Here is a 17,619-nt window from a genome sequence, read left to right as displayed (position 1 = left end):
TTCTCGCGTGGGCGGGTAATACGTGGCACATTTTCGGCCTTTCGGGGGTAAAAACGACACATGCATGTTATAAAAAAGTCGACTCAGATGATTTACGAAAACGACTGCGTATTAGAGTTCGTGGACTCTAGTAGTGGGCCTCGGCAGGCAACCGCATTGCTTATCCACTAAAAATTTTCGAGGCTCCGGACGGTTCATTTTAAAAAAAATCAAACCTTTAGTGGCTACGGCGGCAACCATATAAACAACATGAAGACGAAACGAGGCGAAGCTTTAAATTACAGAACGAGAATCAGAGCTTGAACTTAAGCAAGGATAATGCTATCCTTGTACGTGAATTCTCCAATCCCAAACACTCTTAGTCCTTTCAAACTCAACTCTTCACGCCCCCAAAGACGCCTCTTCTCCTCCGTTTCTCTTCGAAGGCTTCAAGTAAAAGCGAGCTCCGCAGAAGTAGCTTTCGGAGAAGAAGAGAAATATTCAAATGAGATTCCGGAGGGACTGAGCAGAGAGGCTATGCCAAAACATGTGGCGGTGATAATGGATGGAAATGTACGGTGGGCTCGGCAGCGAGGGCTGCCTTCCTCGGCGGGACACCAGGCTGGTGTTGAGTCGTTGAGACAGCTAATTGAGCTTTGTTCTAGATGGGGGGTTAAAGTATTAACCGTCTTCGCATTTTCTTATGACAATTGGGTTCGCCCAAAGGTCAGATGACTGTTGACAGTTTCGATAAACAACATTAATCAGCCTTATGCTCTTATTTGATTAAATAAAGTATAATCTGGTTGATTAAATTGCAGGTGGAGGTTGATTTCTTGATGAGTCTGTTCGAAAGATCAATAAAAACCGAAATCGATGGTTTCATAAGGTAAGCATCAACCTCTGCGTATCCTTTTAGTTTCAAAATTTTGTTTCAATGTTTAATGATGTTCTTGTTTATGAAAATATACAGAAAGATTGTGCGAAAGGATTCGCTTTTGTGAATTCTTTCTGCAACGTTAATAATTTTCCCACTCCAAAATGAAAAACTGGAACTAATTAGAAAACTAGTTATAAGACGGAGGACAAATATCAAGGCTTTTGAGACGTGATTGAACAAAGTAATATTCATCCCACTTATAACTGCCCCGGATACAGTAAACCCAGGCCCGAGAGATAGAGACAACACTCTTAAATTGAGGTTAAATTCAAACCAAGCTTATTAGACGGGATTATTAGTTTAGCTCGATCGATTCTAAAATGGTTTTAAGAATTTATTGAGTTTGATCTCAACTTGAGATCAACCAAAAAAAAAATTCTTTAATTTTAAAAAATTATTTTTAAAGTTTATGTTTTTTAATTAAGAAAACATAAAATGACAAAATAAAAAGGTAAATGATTTATAACAGTAAGTTCAGTTGTTAAAGTGAATATTCTTAGTATAAATATAAGAGTTGTAATGACCAGTTCACTTACAATTTGAGCAATCTTTGTGTTGATCTCTGTTTTTCATTTAATCATTGCCTTAAGAATGAGGACTTTGATTCAAGGTCTATTGCAATGTAGTTTTCTTTTAGGAAGGCATGTCTCGAAACCTCTAGAATATGAGCCTATGATTTTAGAATGCATGTTGAAGGATAATGGTGTAGATCTGCCAGAACCTTAATCTAAAAGATTGCGAGAGGAGGAGAGTTTTTTTTTTTTTTATTGGTGAAAGTAGTCATAGAGAATTCGTTTTGATGGTAGGTTATTTAGGTGGTCTCATTCCTTCATCTTGATCTTCCTTCAGTTAGGCTTTTAGAGATGATGGAGTGTTGATCTCAAGCATTTCTCCCATTGTAGAGATGATGTAGAAATGCAATCTTGGGATGATAGGCAAGTTAACAATCTATATCACTAGAACTTGAAATTCATCAACTTGATTCATTATTAATGTTATGTGTACAAATAATATACACAAATAATGTCACTATATACGGTTTTAAATTAAAGATAAAACAATACTACATTAAAAAGCGGAGTCTGATTTGATAGATATTATCAAATATCACCTTATAATTGTTAAGAAAATACTTAAAAAACAAATTAGAAAATTTCTAGATATGATTAAACACTTCAAGATAATTTTCTCGTACTTAAATTGTTGTTGCAGAGTTATGGCAAATTACTTAGCTAACAACAAAGCCCTAGAGACAATGACAACACAATTGAAATCTCTCATAAATTAGCACAATTTATAATTTCTGTTGACGTTGTAGCAATAACCATAAGCAAACAGACTTATATTTCTAGCAATTGATTTATCTATTTATTTCTTCCTTTACACAGGGAAGGCATTCGAATATCTGTGATAGGAGATTCCTCCAAACTCCCCACAACTCTCCAGCAACTCATAAGTGATGCAGAGGAGGCCACAAAAGAGAATTCAAACTTCCAATTCATTGTGGCAGTAAGCTACAGTGGGAAATACGACATTATCCAAGCATGCAAAGGGATTGCTCAGAAAGTGAAGGACGGCATTGTTGAACTAGACAATATTGATGAAACTCTAGTCGAGCAAGAGCTGGAAACGAACTGTACCAAGCATCCCTCCCCAGACTTGTTAATTCGAACCAGTGGTGAACTCAGAGTCAGTAACTTCTTACTGTGGCAATTGGCATACACAGAATTCTCCTTTGTTCAAACACTCTGGCCAGATTTTGGAAAGGATGATTTTGTAGATGCCTTAACTGCCTTCCAGAAAAGGAATCGGCGCTACGGTGGAAGAGATTCCTGAACCAGTCAGTCTCCGTTTCTTAAGAAAAAAACTACTCTAGATAGAATATAACAATGGCTGGCAGATCAAAATCCAAAGTGGTAGGTGGTACATATACATAGTCAAAACATGGCTTACTTCATGGTAATTCCAATACCATATTGTCTATATAAATAAAAACACTGCTTTCCTCTTTCTTTGTCTCCTTAAAGCAGAGCAACTTTGCCTACAAGATCTTGTGAAACAATAGGAAAAGGTAAATGAAAGCAGCGTTTTCTGTCTGCAACCATGTTAAGAATGTTGTTGATATAATGGATCAATCAAAGATCCAATCTCCGGATTCAAGCTGAGAAAAAAAGTTTAGATTCAATCTGAAGTATTATTGGAACTTCACGAATTAAGAGGGTTCGAATGACATACATGAGAATTTCGCTTTCCTTTTTATTCTATTTGAGAGTTTCCGGGATTCATTATCCATTAGAACATGGTAAAGAAACCCGTGTTTCTAATTTCCTCAGGTTGATGAAGTTGAAGTCCCCAAACTGAGCTAAAGACGAGAGAGACAAGTAAAATATAAAAGTCACAAAAATAATCCTCATAATTAAAAGACATGGACTTTCTCGATTTCAATGACCTTTTCCATGTCTTTGTTTTATGGCCAAAAAGACTTATTTTCACACAGAGGTTTAGCCCATTATTAACTTTCGTTCGTTAAATTTTAAAAATTTAAAATAAAATTTATTAAATTTAAGAGTATAATTTTTATTTTATTAGTAAATATTTAAAAAAAAATTATCTCATTCGCCCTCTCTCTCCCCCCACTTTTCTTATTTTAAAAACTTATAATTTTTTCAAATCCTACGTTTTTTAAAATTATATTTTTTCTTTTAGGGTTTTCATTTTTATTTTTATTTTCTAATAATCAAGCTTTGTCTAATACTATTTTCATCTTATCCTTTTTCTTCTGTTTCAATGACAACAAAAATCAATGACAGACAAAGAAGCCCTGATGAACAACACAACTTAGTAGAATCATTTTGAAGATCATATTAATCAAGATACAATTGAATCAAAATCGTACGTTAGATGTGATTTAGGCTTTAGATTGCACTAGGTGACAACTAAAATTATTACGAAAAGATATCATCAAGATGGATTCATCATCTAACAAGGAATAATATTATAATTTGTATGATTAATGAAATTAGTTGTTGTAGGAATTTATAATCTAAGAATAGAAAAGAGTAAAAACTGTGATTTTTCTTAAATCTTTGGAGAAATAATAATTTACTCTAATTAAAATTAGTGAATAGAGCTGCTTCCTAAGGCATGTCCACCGTCAGATGAAAAGAATGATGTCATGACTTAAAGAGTTGACTCTTCTCTCTGATTAACTTAGGCAGATTGGATAATAATGATTATGCATTGGCTTTTGATCTTATCCATTGGAGCATCTCCATTAAGGACAGACATATTTTTTAATTATTTTATAGTCTTGATCTCATTTCAAGCATCTAGAAGTATAGAATGTCACCTCTTAACTTCAAAAAATATTTAAATATTTATTTATGAATTAAATTTTATTAAAAATTTTAATTAAAATTAAAAATAAAATTATTATTATAATAATATTATTTAAAATATATATAATTTATTATTTTTTTCTGATTTTTAAAAATTCATAAATTTACTTATTTTAACAACTTTTTCAAATTTAAAAAATCACATTTGTCTCTTACCCCAAAATCTAAATTTTTTTTTTCACCTCCAATCACTATTTCTAACACCAGCGACATCTCATTTTCACTATAAATCATCGTTGATGTCAATTATTACATTTGTTATGTTTAATCATCGTTCAGATGATTGTTTAAATGTTTCATTGTATAGTGAATCCAATGACCAAATGAAAATCATCTAGGCGATAAGTCTTCGACTATGAGACAATTCTTTTGACTCAGGTCGAAGATGAATTATCTTCACCCAATCGAAGAGATGAAGATCATCGAACGAAGACAATTTATTTTTGTTTGATGAAAACAGTCATTAAAGAAAGAAGATCAACCGACTTTGAAGATGGTGGAAAGTCGATAGACGACTAAAGCAAAAATTTCACTGGAGGAGAAAAATAAGTTACGAAGGTGAAAAATGTTAATTTTCAAATTTTAAATAAGTGAGAATTGTTAATTTTTAATGTTTGGAAAAAAATATAATTAATTTTTAATTTTTAAAATTTTTTTAATAATAATTTTATTGATAATTTTAATTAAAATTTTTACCAAAAAAATTGACTGATAAATAGGCATTACGGTTTAAAAAAAATGAGAAAATGACAGATTATGGTATTATTATACCTGGGGCGGGGAGTATCCTTTTGGCATATTTTACCTTCATGTCTACTTCCTTTTGTTGTCGTGATCAACAGATTGTCGTCTATTAATTAAATGAATGTACTAATCAAGGGTATTATTGTCTATTCAAGTATGCCTTCTCGTCGGGTTTATGAAACTTGAGGCTTGCGCCAGCGGGTCCTCTACGGGCTACTCCACACTGCTCTCTTTACCAGCCCATCATTATCGCCACGTCATAACATAATTTGAAGTCATTTCAACACCGTTTCTTCCAGACTTACAATTTGACAAAATACCAACTCTACCCTTTCAAATTGAAAATATTGACACTTAAACTTATGTCTAGAAAATTCTAAAAATTCATATTAAATTTCAATTCGAGTATAGCACGAATAAAAGGCAATATAAGATACAAATATTAATATTTCCTAGCCATACAAATTAATTGAATTTATAAAATAAGATATAAGAATAATTGAGTTGACGTGGCAAGGGCAAATTGGTAACTGAGAATCCACTTTCTCTCAAACTACAAGGTAACTCGTAACTGACAGTGTTTCAAGGTTGGGCTTGTCACTGGTTCATCTCTTTATTGGTTTGTACGACGATTAGTTTTTATTTCAAATCACGAAGCCTTTGAATTTTGATTATCGAGACGAATAAGACGTTTCCAGAATTATCCCTTTTGTTTTTCTGTTTGGTTGATGGGAATTGTTTTCCGGGATCGTACCTGGCCATGGGAAAGTCATCTTTCAAAGATTCTCTCAAAGCGCTCGAAGCTGATATTCAGCACGCCAACACTCTGTACAAATCTCTCTCTCCTCTCTGTTTTAAACTCTATTATTCTTATTTTTTTTAATTTTTAATTTTTAATTTTTGTGTCAGAATATGGAAGGTTTTAACTTTTTAAATTTGAACTGTTTAAATTTAGGATTTTGTATCTGAATGATTGAATTCGGATGGTCACATATATATTGTTAATCTACTGATGGGGTGATTGAAGTCAAGATGTCAAGAATGATCCAGTCGGTGCCGTTTTGCTCTTGAAATGTCTTGATTGAATTTGCATTGTTAATTTGTTTGTGATGCTGCTGGTGGAATGTTGATTTATATTAATTTTTTACAAGCAAAATTACTTGAAATTCCTTTTCCTTTTTTTTTTTTTTTGTGATAATTTCATTTGGTTTTGTTTTAATTTGTCTTTGAGCATCTCCACAGAAGATTAGAGGTCTTATTTTCATGCTGTTATTGCAGGGCTTTGGATTATCCGAGGGAGACGGATGGAGCCCGTCTTCAGATGAGACTATCCTACAGTCCAGCAGCTCAATTTTTTCTGTTTCTTGTTCAGTGGACTGACTGTCACCTAGCTGGCGCCCTTGGTTTACTTAGAATTCTTATTTATATGGTATATTCCTTTGAGAATGTTAATTTCTTGTTTGCAAGAATATGTTAGATTGCATTACCAACAACAATGTAGATAACTTTTTTATGACAATAATTTTGTTCGGATTAATATAGACTTATGCTGATGGCAAGACCACCATGTCTGTTCAAGAAAGGAAAGCGAGTATCAGAGAATTTTATGGTGAGTATCACACTTTCACTGACAGATGGTGAATTTACTAAATTGCTGACAATACTTTCTTTTGGTGCAACCCCTTTTCTTCCCCTTTGACAAATATATTTACTCATAAGAGAGAAGATGTTTTGTTCACTGAAGTAGAAGATTGTGCATTAATGGATTAAGTATGGCTTTTAACAGGGGTGATATTTCCTTCTTTGTTGCAACTTCAAAAGGGCATCACAGATTTGGAAGATCGGAAACAAAAAGATTTATGTAATCTCAAGTACAGAAGGAAGGACGAATTGGAAAGGGGGAAGTGCTCTGAAATTGACATGGAAAGGGAAGTGGAATGTGGGATATGTATGGAAATGAACAACAAGGTTGTATTGCCTAATTGCAGCCATTCTTTATGTTTGAAATGTTATCGGGATTGGTAAGCTTTCTTTCTTGTTTCCTAACACGTGGTTTATTATATTATATAACAATGGTGTCTATCCATTCATATTTCAAAATGGAATCACCTTCCAGATTTTCTGTATGAACCTTAGGATAAGTAGGGTCTCTTAACTCCATTTTTGCTGAGATGCATGTCTATTTGATGAAGAAAATGGGACTCTCAAAACAAGTGCCAGCCCTTATTTTGTTGCCTTTGGATTAATGATGGCAATCTATTAAATTTCTGGTGCACTTTTTATTACTTTTTATGGAGTGAGCATTTAACTTCCTGGTGCTCGTGCTCATGTATGATGGAAGTAAGGCCTTCTCACCAGATTGTAGAGTATAATTAAAAGATGATTCTCACACAGTTAGGGGTTCAGTATTTACCTGCATTTGCATTCTGTTGCATCTGTCAGTGTTGCATGCTGTATTGGTTTGTTTTAATCTCAGGCGAGGACGGTCCCAGTCATGTCCCTTTTGTCGGGATAGTCTCAGAAGGGTCAACTCAGGCGACCTCTGGATATACACCGATAAGTGTGAAATTGTTGATCTATCTGCGATTTTAAGAGAGAACTGTAAAAGGCTGTTCATGTACATTGATAAATTGCCACTAATTATTCCAGATCACGTCTTTGTTCCCCATGATTGTCACGTTAGGTGATGGCTTTTATGTACAGGCTTTGAAACTCACTGTATATGATGTAATAAAAAACATAATTCTATATGTTTCAATGCCCACCCTATTAACTGTAAAAGTTTTCTTGACGAGCACTTCATGTTTCTTCTTTTGGTCTGGACAACAGTAGTGACTTTGATTCTCAGGTTTTATGTTGTACATATAATCTCCCTGTTAAAGTGTTGCAGGTGATATTTTTTGACTTCACGATGAGAAAGAATATTCAACTTGACACCCTTTTTACAAGTCGATTGGGGAATTTGATACATTGAAATTTTACACTTGCTGCAACTGAAAAAATAAGCACAGATTGGACATGGAGCCATCAATCACAGAAATATGATCGAGTGGAACACAAACAAATCAAATGGAATTGTAGACTCTAGACCAGTGGAGCAGTAGCAATCTAGTTACGGTTACTATCTTGTAACCGCATATAATCTAAATAAAAGCGAGGGTGGCTTTCTTCTGGATGAGCAGCATAAGCATATCCTCCATGGCTGGATATATCAAGCCCTGCAATTTCTTCTTCGATAGGGATTCTAAGAACACTTAGCTTATGAAGCGCATAGAAAAGAGGTCCCATTGTTACACTAACCCATCCCACGATCACCAAAAGCTCAATCACTTGTGCTCCAATTAGACCCCAGCCCCCACCCATGAGGAGACCATAGGGTCTCTCTACACCACTCTCTCCTGAATTATAAGCTTGAATCACAAATTCCTCTTTGGCAAACAACCCTGTGAATATCAAACCCCAAGCGCCACACCCACCATGCAATTGGGCTGCCTCTAATGGGTCATCAAAGTTCAGTTTCAGTGCCAAAATGTTGAGCCCAATCAAGACCCAAGCTGAAACGAACCCACAAACAATAGCAGCCCATGGCTCAACCACTGAACAGCCCGAAGTGATTGCAACAAACCCACCGAGCAACCCATTGCAAACATCCAGTGCATCCCAATGGCCGACTAGTAATCGCCGGCCGAACAGTGTTACAAGTCCGGCTGTTGACCCGGCTAATGTTGTTGTAACTGCAGTCCTACCAACTCCAGTCCAGTTACCTTGATCAGTGGTGGAAGGATAAGCCACAAGAATTTGATCAAATGAGCCAGGATTGAACCCAAACCAACCAAACCACAACAAGAATGTGCCAAGAACCACTAAGGTCGCATTGTGCCCACGCATTGGCACAGGCTTGCCAAATGCATCAAAACGGCCCACACGAGGGCCTTCAATCAGAGAACCCCAAAGCCCAGCAATGCCACCTACTAAATGCACCACACCACTGCCAGCAAAGTCAATAGCACCAGAACCAAACAGCAAGTCACTTGAACTAGGGCTAAGCCAACCACTGGATGACCAAATCCAGTGAACCACAACTGGGTACACAAACCCACTAAGGAAAAATGAAAAAACAAGGTAAGCACTGAACTGGGTTCTCTCAGCTATGGAGCCACTGGTGATTCCTGCAACAGCTATGGCAAAAGCCCATTGATAAAGGAAATAGCTATAGTCATAAGTGCTATTGGGAATATCTTTGAGAGCAAAGAAGCTTGTGCCAATGAAAGGGTTAGCACCAGAGCCATCACCAAATGCAAAAGCAAAGCCAAAGAGGTAATACGAAATGCTACCAACAACAGCATCAACAACATTTGTAAGCATGATGTTCATGGCATTTTTGGCTCGGACTGAGCCAGCGCATAGCATGGCAAAACCAAGTTGCATGACAAAGACTAAATACGCAGAAAAGAGAAGATAAACAGTGTTAATAGAGTCTGTGACACTTTTTTCCCAAGAAACCTCCATCATTCCTTGAGAAAAAGAGGAAGAAGGGGAGGGAGAGAGGTAGATAAAGGGCAAAAGATGGTTGGTGCTTAAGGAAGAAAGAAGATATAGATCGATAGTTTTGTTGACGTAAATGGTATAGGTTGAATGGTAGCTATAGATATTCTTCTGACCATACCTTCTTATAATATATTTGTGTGTGGTACAATTTGTTGATACACACAGGAGCTATTGACTAGTCGTGCGTTCTAGTTCAGTGACTTGAAAATGAAGAGATAAACTTAGAACTAGTTGTTCAGGTTGTCACGAGAGTTTGATTGTTTGATGTGGTCACTTTTGTCCTAAAAACATGATTGGATTCAAATAAGATTTCTTCATTTTATAAAGAAAATCCTATTTCAAGATTTTAGGTACTGACATGAGTTACCAAAATATATGCGTAGGGCAGATCAAAATTCATTGTTGAGTTTATTTGGTTGATGAATAGTGCTGCTGTGACCTTTTCATGGTGCTGGAAAGTGCTGCACCTGTAAGGAAAGTTTATTTGTTCTTCAAAAGAATTGTCAAGATCTTACGGATTTTGAGGACTTTCTGGTACTTGATTAATTGAGATTCTGCCGAATCAAATCTAGAATCACCTGATTGGTTGGAAATTTTCGTGATTTGATGTGGTTTATAAATTTTGAGACACAAAATTTCATTAAGTGAATCCCATGGCATGCAAGGTGGAAGCTTAATATTAATTCTTAATGGTGCATAATAACATATAATTAGATGCAGGTCTCAGAAGAATACTTGATTTATACTCGATTGACAAAATTATATTAATGCTTCCAAGTCGTCTTCCGTTGGTGGCTCCACTCCTCCCCATCCATTCTACACCAGCTCAAATTATAGAAGAGAACAGTGAAGCTACCACATCAATAAGGCAAAACCGATGCAAACAAATTACAAAATCATTAAAAAACAAAGAGTCTAACCATGCTCAAGCTAGGACCTGTGAGTCTTGCTTTCAGGCTTTGGAACTAAATGAGATCTGAATATTCATAACTTCATTAGCCTCCCTAAGTCATCCACCATTACATAATATAACTAGGGATACAGTGCCATGAGCTTTGACATTCTCGCTACCTTATAATTTTTAATCCAGCTACGGCTAGTTATAGTAACTAGATGCATATGCTAAAGTGGAGATATTATATGTACATACAACAGTACAGGATATGAATTATGAATGTACAGATGGTGGTAGTAGAAAGCATCAATAAGTTTACATAGAGCTGCTGTAACCTCCTCCTGTAGATCGGCTAGTGAGGGAAGGTCTCATTGTTACAATGGCAGATTCATTGGCTCCAGCTTTTAAAGCAGCCCTTCCAGCTTCCAGGAATCTCTTGACAGCATCTTCTGCATATCTGTTGCCTTCACCCACTGTCATGCTTTCGCCAATATATGGGTAAGTTTTCAAGATGTAATCACCATTTAACTGTGATGCAAGCTGGATCAATTCAACTTGGAACTCTGAGAGTTTTGCATCTTCCTTTGGTCCCCATGGTCTAAGTGACATCTTCACCTCTGGCAGGGTAACTGCATCCAAGTTTCAGGATTAATTTTGAATCATGGATGCAAGAAGATAAAGACTGGTTGATGACAAGCTTTAGAAAGAAAATCTTCCATATGAAACTCATATCCAAACCTTATGTCACATAAATTTACACCTAACTATTACATGAAGCCCATTTAACAATTCATAATGTGTGTGCAGCTACCAAGCTGTGATTAAATTTTCTTACACAAAATTAAAGTGGCATGAAAAAGTAAGTAGCTTTTGAAAGTGGTTTTTGAATTTACACCCACCCCATGAAATGCTTGCTAAATAATGCCTTGAGGTATCACACTCTCAACAGGGTTTCACCAATGAAAGTAGCCGAAGAATAGGTGGAAGGAACATGCTTTTAAGAGAGGGAAACATAAAGAAGCATTTGATCAAGTTAAGTCATGACCTTTAAATTAGAGAAGGGATATAGGTTATTGACATTTAAATTCTTTTCCATCTATAATTCTTGTTAGAAGAAACATGTCCAGGACAAAGCAATCATAAATTACATATAAAAGGCAAGTTTCAGGTTAAGAACAAGACCATCCGCATATCAAATACATATATGAGTTTGCAAATCAAAAAACCAAACAGTAAAAACACCATTGTCGATCAGTGGGTTAGATTCCAACCTGGACAATCATCACGTGGAGTATCCCGGAGGAAAAAATACTTCTCAAAGGTGCCAGCCCAAGCATCCCTCTTTGTTAAAAAGTTGGATTTTAAGTTAAAGAGTTTCTTTACAGTTGCAGGTATTGAGGAATGCTCATAATGTGAATATGGTGTTGGCCCCTCTGGCTCATGGATCACTGCAGCAAACAATTAAGAGCAAATCACAGGTCAAAGCAAACAATAAATTACGTAGAATAATCTATGGTTTCAATAGTAATGAAGTAGCCTTTCTCAAACGGTTCTATATAATCTTAAGGTACCATTGGTTGTCCATTAACCCAAATCACACAAATCTAGACCTATATACATGACCACCAGAAGCAGAACAAATAATAGAAGTATTGATTCTAATTGCCCGATTCAATATTGCATTAGTTAAAGCCTCCCATAGTCCTACGAATGCAAATAAGATTGCCTCTCATGTGCATAGACATCTATGTTATAACCACATCTCCATAATTATTATGTCCCATCCCAGCATTAACAGTAGGAGAGCGCAAGCTTCCTTCAGCCTTTCGGCCCTTTCCTATCAAAAGAGATTAACTAACTTCCCAGAAACAATAAACCATCGACTTAAGTGTTTCATGCTAAAGAAATTCCACATTAACCAAATTAACTATCGCAACCAAAAACACAGCTCAGAAACCATATCCCGTCAAGATTAAAACTATAAAGATCCACAGGATTCAACGAAAATTTTAAACAATAATTAGTATTAAAACTCACCAATTCCTTTATCAATCCATGGCGAGATCAAAAAAGTGGGGACTCGAACACCCAACCGGTCAAACGAGAAGTAAAAAGGGTCGGGTCCAACAATTCCATCGGGGCTAGGCACGTGAGAGACTGGAGTGGGCACGTGATCGTAAAACCCCCCGTGCTCATCGTACGTAATCAACACCGCCATTTCGTTCCACTGAGGACTACTCCTCAGTGTCTCGTACACCTCCTTCACGAACCTCTGACCTTCCGCCACGTCGTGCGACGGGTGATCATCGTTCGCTGGAAACAAGTTCACGTCAAAGTAACGCTGCTCCACCACTACGTAGTTCGGCAGCTTCCCGCGCTTTGCGTGCAACTTGAACTTAAGCGCGTAGTCGTGGAATTTTACGATGTGCTTTAATTTTCTCAGAGACTTGTAGAACAGAGTGGCGGGGATGTTTTGGTAATATATTCCAAACGTGAGGTTATTTTCGTCAAGTGAGTCGAAAATTGTTTTCTGAGGAAAGCCGTGGATTAGGTCTTTCCTGACGTTGCTACTGGCACCATGTGACGTGGCTGAGTGAACGTAGAACCGGTTCGGTTGAGTCGAAGTCGGGACCGACGCGAACCACCGGTCGAAAATTGCGAACTCGTTAGCTAACTCAGTGTAAACCGGCACACGGGAGGGTTTGAACCCGCTCATGACATTTTTCGCCATCCCAGGGTCCATACCCTCCGCTTGCTGCACGAATCCGTTCATCGGAGCCTCGTCGGCGGAGGTTTCATTCGACCCGAATATTTGTTCCCGGATCGCCTGAAACGAATGGCCTGGGTCGAGGTCAACGAAAATAGCGTCATCAGAAACGAATACTTCCTCAGAGTTGGGGTCAGAGACGTTGACCCGGTTTGACTCTTTCCCGGTGAGTCCATCGATATTCGGCCGGGTTGACTTGAGCCAGCCAAGGATGTGATCGAAAGAGCGGTTTTCCATGACGACAACCACAACGGTCTTGATCGGGCCATTGATTTTGTGGCGTTTGCGAAAACTGTTAAACTCGAGGGACTGAGATGAAACGATGAGGTAGATGAAAAAAATAAAGGTGAGAGACGCTCGCCGCCGGCAATACTCCATATCCGGCGATCGGAAATCGGAGAAGCCGGTGATAAACAGAGAGAAAGCTAAAAAATTAATGATAGAGTTGCGTGGTAAATGAGCAAACTTGGTAACACCTTGAGAATTTGAAGGTTTAGGGGAAACTTCAAATCATAGGTTGAGCATCAACCATAGCATCGGACACGTGGCGTCATTAGGTGTGACAGACGTTACAGGGGACCGGCTGTGGCTTCGTTGACTGTCGCTTAGTGTTGGTGCCGGGGGCCATCAGGCATCTATAGAATAAATTTGAGAATTCTAGTTTAAATTTAAAAAATTTCAATAAATTCATGAAAATAATAATAATTAGACTTTTGGTTTGGGGGATCACATTAGATTATTCAAAGAAGGTTTTGGACAAAATTCGTATATAATTATTTTATTTAGGATAAAATCGTGTTTTTGTTTTTGAGCAATAAAGGGACTAAGGAAGGACGGTTTGTTATTTCTTAGGCGTTAATTATCGTCCTGCACAACTTACCACAAAGAAAATGACTCTTCTGTCTCACATGAATTACGATTATTAAATGCATATCCAGATATTTCTTATCTCTTCGTTGGGATACCTGTAAGTCCACGTCATTTACGACAAAACTGACGGCATTACCAATTCAATAAAACTAGGAAAGGAATGTACACATTTGGTTAGATTTGGGGTAGAGTCAAATTATTTAGATTCGAATTTAATGGCAACTTAAATTCGAATAAAAAATAAACTCAACTCTAATAACTGTAAGTTTGAGTTTGAATATGGAAAATATTTTTAAATTTAAACTTTAAAATTATTCAATTCATCAAATTTATAAATTTAAAAAAAATTCAATGAGAATATATTAAAATGATGAGTCAAGCTAAAAACTCAATTCAAATTTGAATTCGAGCTAAACTAATACTTGACTATTTTCAAACAAATTGAACTTAAATACTTTTAAGATGAGCTCAACTAGCTCGAGGTTGACTTCACTTAAGTCAAGTCAAGCTCACGCTTGATTCAACTTAGTTCGAAACTACTCTTACTTTTAGCATATACATTGAGTATACATATAATGATACATAATTCATATATCCAAATTATATAAAAAAATATGTATATATATCATTACTTTCACTAGTTCCCTTCAACCGTAAAGTACAAATAAGCCTCCACAGGATAAACCTAAGGAGTGATAATCATGGTAGTTGAATTATGTCTCTATCGTATATTAAAAATCTAATTTTATGTATTATGTATTAAGTATTATACCGTATTGTATGATGTAACTTTTAAAAAATAAAATAATAAAAAATATAATTAATATTTTATTATTTTTAAAAATATAATAAATATCTTTGAAAATTTAAAAATTGTTATATACATCATTATTATATTATATATTTTTTTAAAATATATAGATCTATAACAGTAATATATATTATATTAATTATGATGCATCTTATTATATATAGTATTTTTGTTTATATTATATTATAATATAAAATACGTATTATATATTATATGAAAATAATCAAATGGCAGAAAATGAGACGTTTCCTCGTTTAATCAGAGAAATGCACTTGTGATGTGAAAACAAAAGGCCTCCAAATCCTACCGACCTGCGAACCTGAAATTCCCACAAGTCAATAATCATGATTTTCGGAAGCGGGTCATTTGGTGTTAAGGTTTCATTTGGTGCAGTCTTTTTTCTTCTATTTTCGTCAGAGCCTATTTTATATTGACACAAAGGAGTTGAAACAAAACCAACCCAGTTGTCCTGATTAGAACTGGTGCTTAGAGATGCATATGGAGCTTCTTTTCTGTCTGGATCACAAACGACTCTTCTGACACATGCGTCCGACGAATCATTCCAGAATCACATGCTGACCTGTTCATAAATTAAGCTCATCCAATAAGATTTGTTTAATTTCTGGGTAAGCTGAAGAAGAGATCATTGAACTGACTTGTTTTCTTGTTCCTTGCCTTTTAGTTCAGTGTGATCTCTGTGCACTGGGCAGTGTTGTTCAAGTTTTTAAGGTCAAAAGCAGGGTCAAAAGTTAGTTATCGTTAAATCATATGATTGGATTTGGATACAACATGTAGCTTTCACGTCCTATGAAAATTGCCTGTGCTTCCACTGCAAGTCTCCATTCTCTCCTGGAAGCAAGTATGGAGATTAAGAGTCACTTAAGGTTTGGCCTTAAAAATATTTTGTTATTTTAAATCAAATTCTATTAAAAAAACTATAAAAATAAAATAATAATTTTGTTATTTATTAATTTAAAAAAATTAAAAAATAATTTGAAATTAAACTCAAATGCTTTAAACATAATAATTTAACTTTTAAAATTTTTTGAAAACTTTAACCATAAGCACAAATGCTTCATGGCCACCACAATCTCATTGATGACAATCCCCGCGACTATCTCTTTCACTGTGATAAAACTTTTGATCGACAACAATTTTTCATTAATCAATTCTATAACAATTCATCGATTAAAAGTTGACATTGATAAATCGATTGATTCATTGCTAAATCAATTGACGAATCAATAAATTTATTGTTGAGTCAATCAACAATCAATTCATCAATTGAATTCAAATCATTGAATCGATCGAAAGGAAGAAGAGGAATGGAGGAAAAGAGGAGAAGAGAAAAAGGGTGAAATCAACCCTGACTTGAAATTGAGAAGAAAGGAAGACAGAGTGCAGGGTGGAGAGAAAAAAGGAAAACAAATAAGTTGATATAATTTAAATATTTAAAAATTTTATTTCTAATTTTTATTTAATTGTATTATATGATAATTAAAAGAGTGAAATAGTAAGAAAAAACAATAATTTCACTTTTTTAAAATGTATTATTTATATCATTTCGGAGTGGAAAAATGTTTAATCGAAACCTTAATTGAGAAAATTAATTTACCTTAAGATTGTGTTTGGTTAATGATGTTAAAACATTAATATATAAATCTATTTTTTTTTATTTGTAATTTGTAATTAATAAAAAATTTGAATAATTTTTTTATAATATTTTATTATTAATAGTAATATAATAGATAATATAAATAATAATTTGATTATCACTAATTTTTACTTATTAAAATTTTAAAATAAAAACGACACTTTAAAATAATTATATATAATATCTTTTAAATAAAATAACTCTTTATTACTTTTATATTATTATTCATATTAAATATAAAAATAATAATTCTTCTATCACACATGATTCATGAATAACAACACATGAGGTTAGTGTTTGAAATAAATCATTGAATGCTAGTTCAAACGTTTCTTATCTTCATTGGACACTGATGACGTCTTTTGCGACAAAACTGACGTCTAATGACATAACCAATTCCCTTCAACTGCAAATTAGAGATCAGCCTTTGCAGACTGACTGGGTGGTAGCGAATCTACAACTAGTCATTTTTGTAACACCGCATCTAAAAGATACTCCTGTAGATTCCTGTTGGTAACGCAGCATCTAAAAAATATTCCTTTAGATTCCTGCGGAGATCTTGACTTTCCAAGAAGGTAAAGACAATGTTTCAGGTGAGAGTACAGTCAATAGATTTATTACATTATAAAGCAAATTCAGAAAAGCGCTGCTCTTTTTGTAACATCTGTGTCTGTCAAGCGGTCCGTTGAATCCGCTCTCAATCTTGCGTAAGAATATGTTAATAAATTTAACTTGGCCTTATTTCCAGTAACATGAGTGACATCCACATTCCCAGAAGGGCTGCTTGTTTCTACCGTCAGGGGAGTTACCAGGGCCACCTTGATTAGGAGTTAATTCTGAAAACAGCTTCCTGGGTATTGGAGTTTCACTGACCCTTCTATTAGCATTTGTAGAGTTCAGTTTTGAACCTCATACGCAGGGCTCCCATTTCTTTACAAGCCATTTGAACTGATAGATTTGTTTCTCAAACCATAGCAAGCGCCTGAGCAATCAGTTAAATAAACCATAAGCCG

General features: G+C 35.3%; 4 protein-coding genes across 5 annotated transcripts; 2 read left to right on the top strand and 2 right to left on the bottom strand.

Annotated features, from left to right (window-relative positions):
* Nucleotides 1–224: 224 nt before the first annotated feature.
* On the top strand, nucleotides 225–2,927 carry LOC123209283 (dehydrodolichyl diphosphate synthase 2). Its single transcript, XM_044627203.1, has 3 exons — nucleotides 225–705; nucleotides 801–868; nucleotides 2,308–2,927. The coding sequence occupies exons 1-3, from the start codon at nucleotides 319–321 to the stop codon at nucleotides 2,753–2,755; spliced, it is 903 nt and encodes a 300-aa protein (XP_044483138.1). The 5' UTR covers nucleotides 225–318; the 3' UTR covers nucleotides 2,756–2,927.
* A 2,693-nt stretch (nucleotides 2,928–5,620) lies between these two features.
* Nucleotides 5,621–8,088, top strand: LOC123209284 (E3 ubiquitin-protein ligase AIRP2). 2 transcript variants are annotated; one of them, XM_044627205.1, is made up of 5 exons: nucleotides 5,621–5,889; nucleotides 6,340–6,490; nucleotides 6,604–6,670; nucleotides 6,848–7,082; nucleotides 7,952–8,088. In XM_044627205.1, the coding sequence occupies exons 1-5, from the start codon at nucleotides 5,822–5,824 to the stop codon at nucleotides 7,953–7,955; spliced, it is 525 nt and encodes a 174-aa protein (XP_044483140.1). In that variant the 5' UTR covers nucleotides 5,621–5,821; the 3' UTR covers nucleotides 7,956–8,088. The 2 variants fall into 2 exon arrangements, with proteins under 2 accessions (XP_044483140.1, XP_044483139.1); XM_044627204.1 differs by lacking the exon at nucleotides 7,952–8,088 and adding an exon at nucleotides 7,538–7,811.
* Nucleotides 7,974–9,878, bottom strand: LOC123209282 (ammonium transporter 1 member 3). The gene has a single exon (XM_044627202.1). It carries the CDS (start codon nucleotides 9,571–9,573, stop codon nucleotides 8,170–8,172), a length of 1,404 nt encoding a protein of 467 aa, XP_044483137.1. The 5' UTR covers nucleotides 9,574–9,878; the 3' UTR covers nucleotides 7,974–8,169.
* A 701-nt stretch (nucleotides 9,879–10,579) lies between these two features.
* Nucleotides 10,580–13,884, bottom strand: LOC123209281 (non-specific phospholipase C1-like). Its single transcript, XM_044627201.1, has 3 exons — nucleotides 12,542–13,884; nucleotides 11,776–11,952; nucleotides 10,580–11,133 (listed from the first exon to the last, which is right to left on the bottom strand). The coding sequence occupies exons 1-3, from the start codon at nucleotides 13,647–13,649 to the stop codon at nucleotides 10,820–10,822; spliced, it is 1,599 nt and encodes a 532-aa protein (XP_044483136.1). The 5' UTR covers nucleotides 13,650–13,884; the 3' UTR covers nucleotides 10,580–10,819.
* Nucleotides 13,885–17,619: the final 3,735 nt, after the last annotated feature.

Source organism: Mangifera indica, chromosome 2, assembly GCF_011075055.1.
Source record: "Mangifera indica cultivar Alphonso chromosome 2, CATAS_Mindica_2.1, whole genome shotgun sequence".
In the NCBI taxonomy this organism is placed as follows: Eukaryota; Viridiplantae; Streptophyta; class Magnoliopsida; order Sapindales; family Anacardiaceae; genus Mangifera; species Mangifera indica.
The sequence above is the reverse complement of the archived record's forward strand: the minus strand, read 5'-3'. Positions and strand labels throughout refer to the sequence as shown.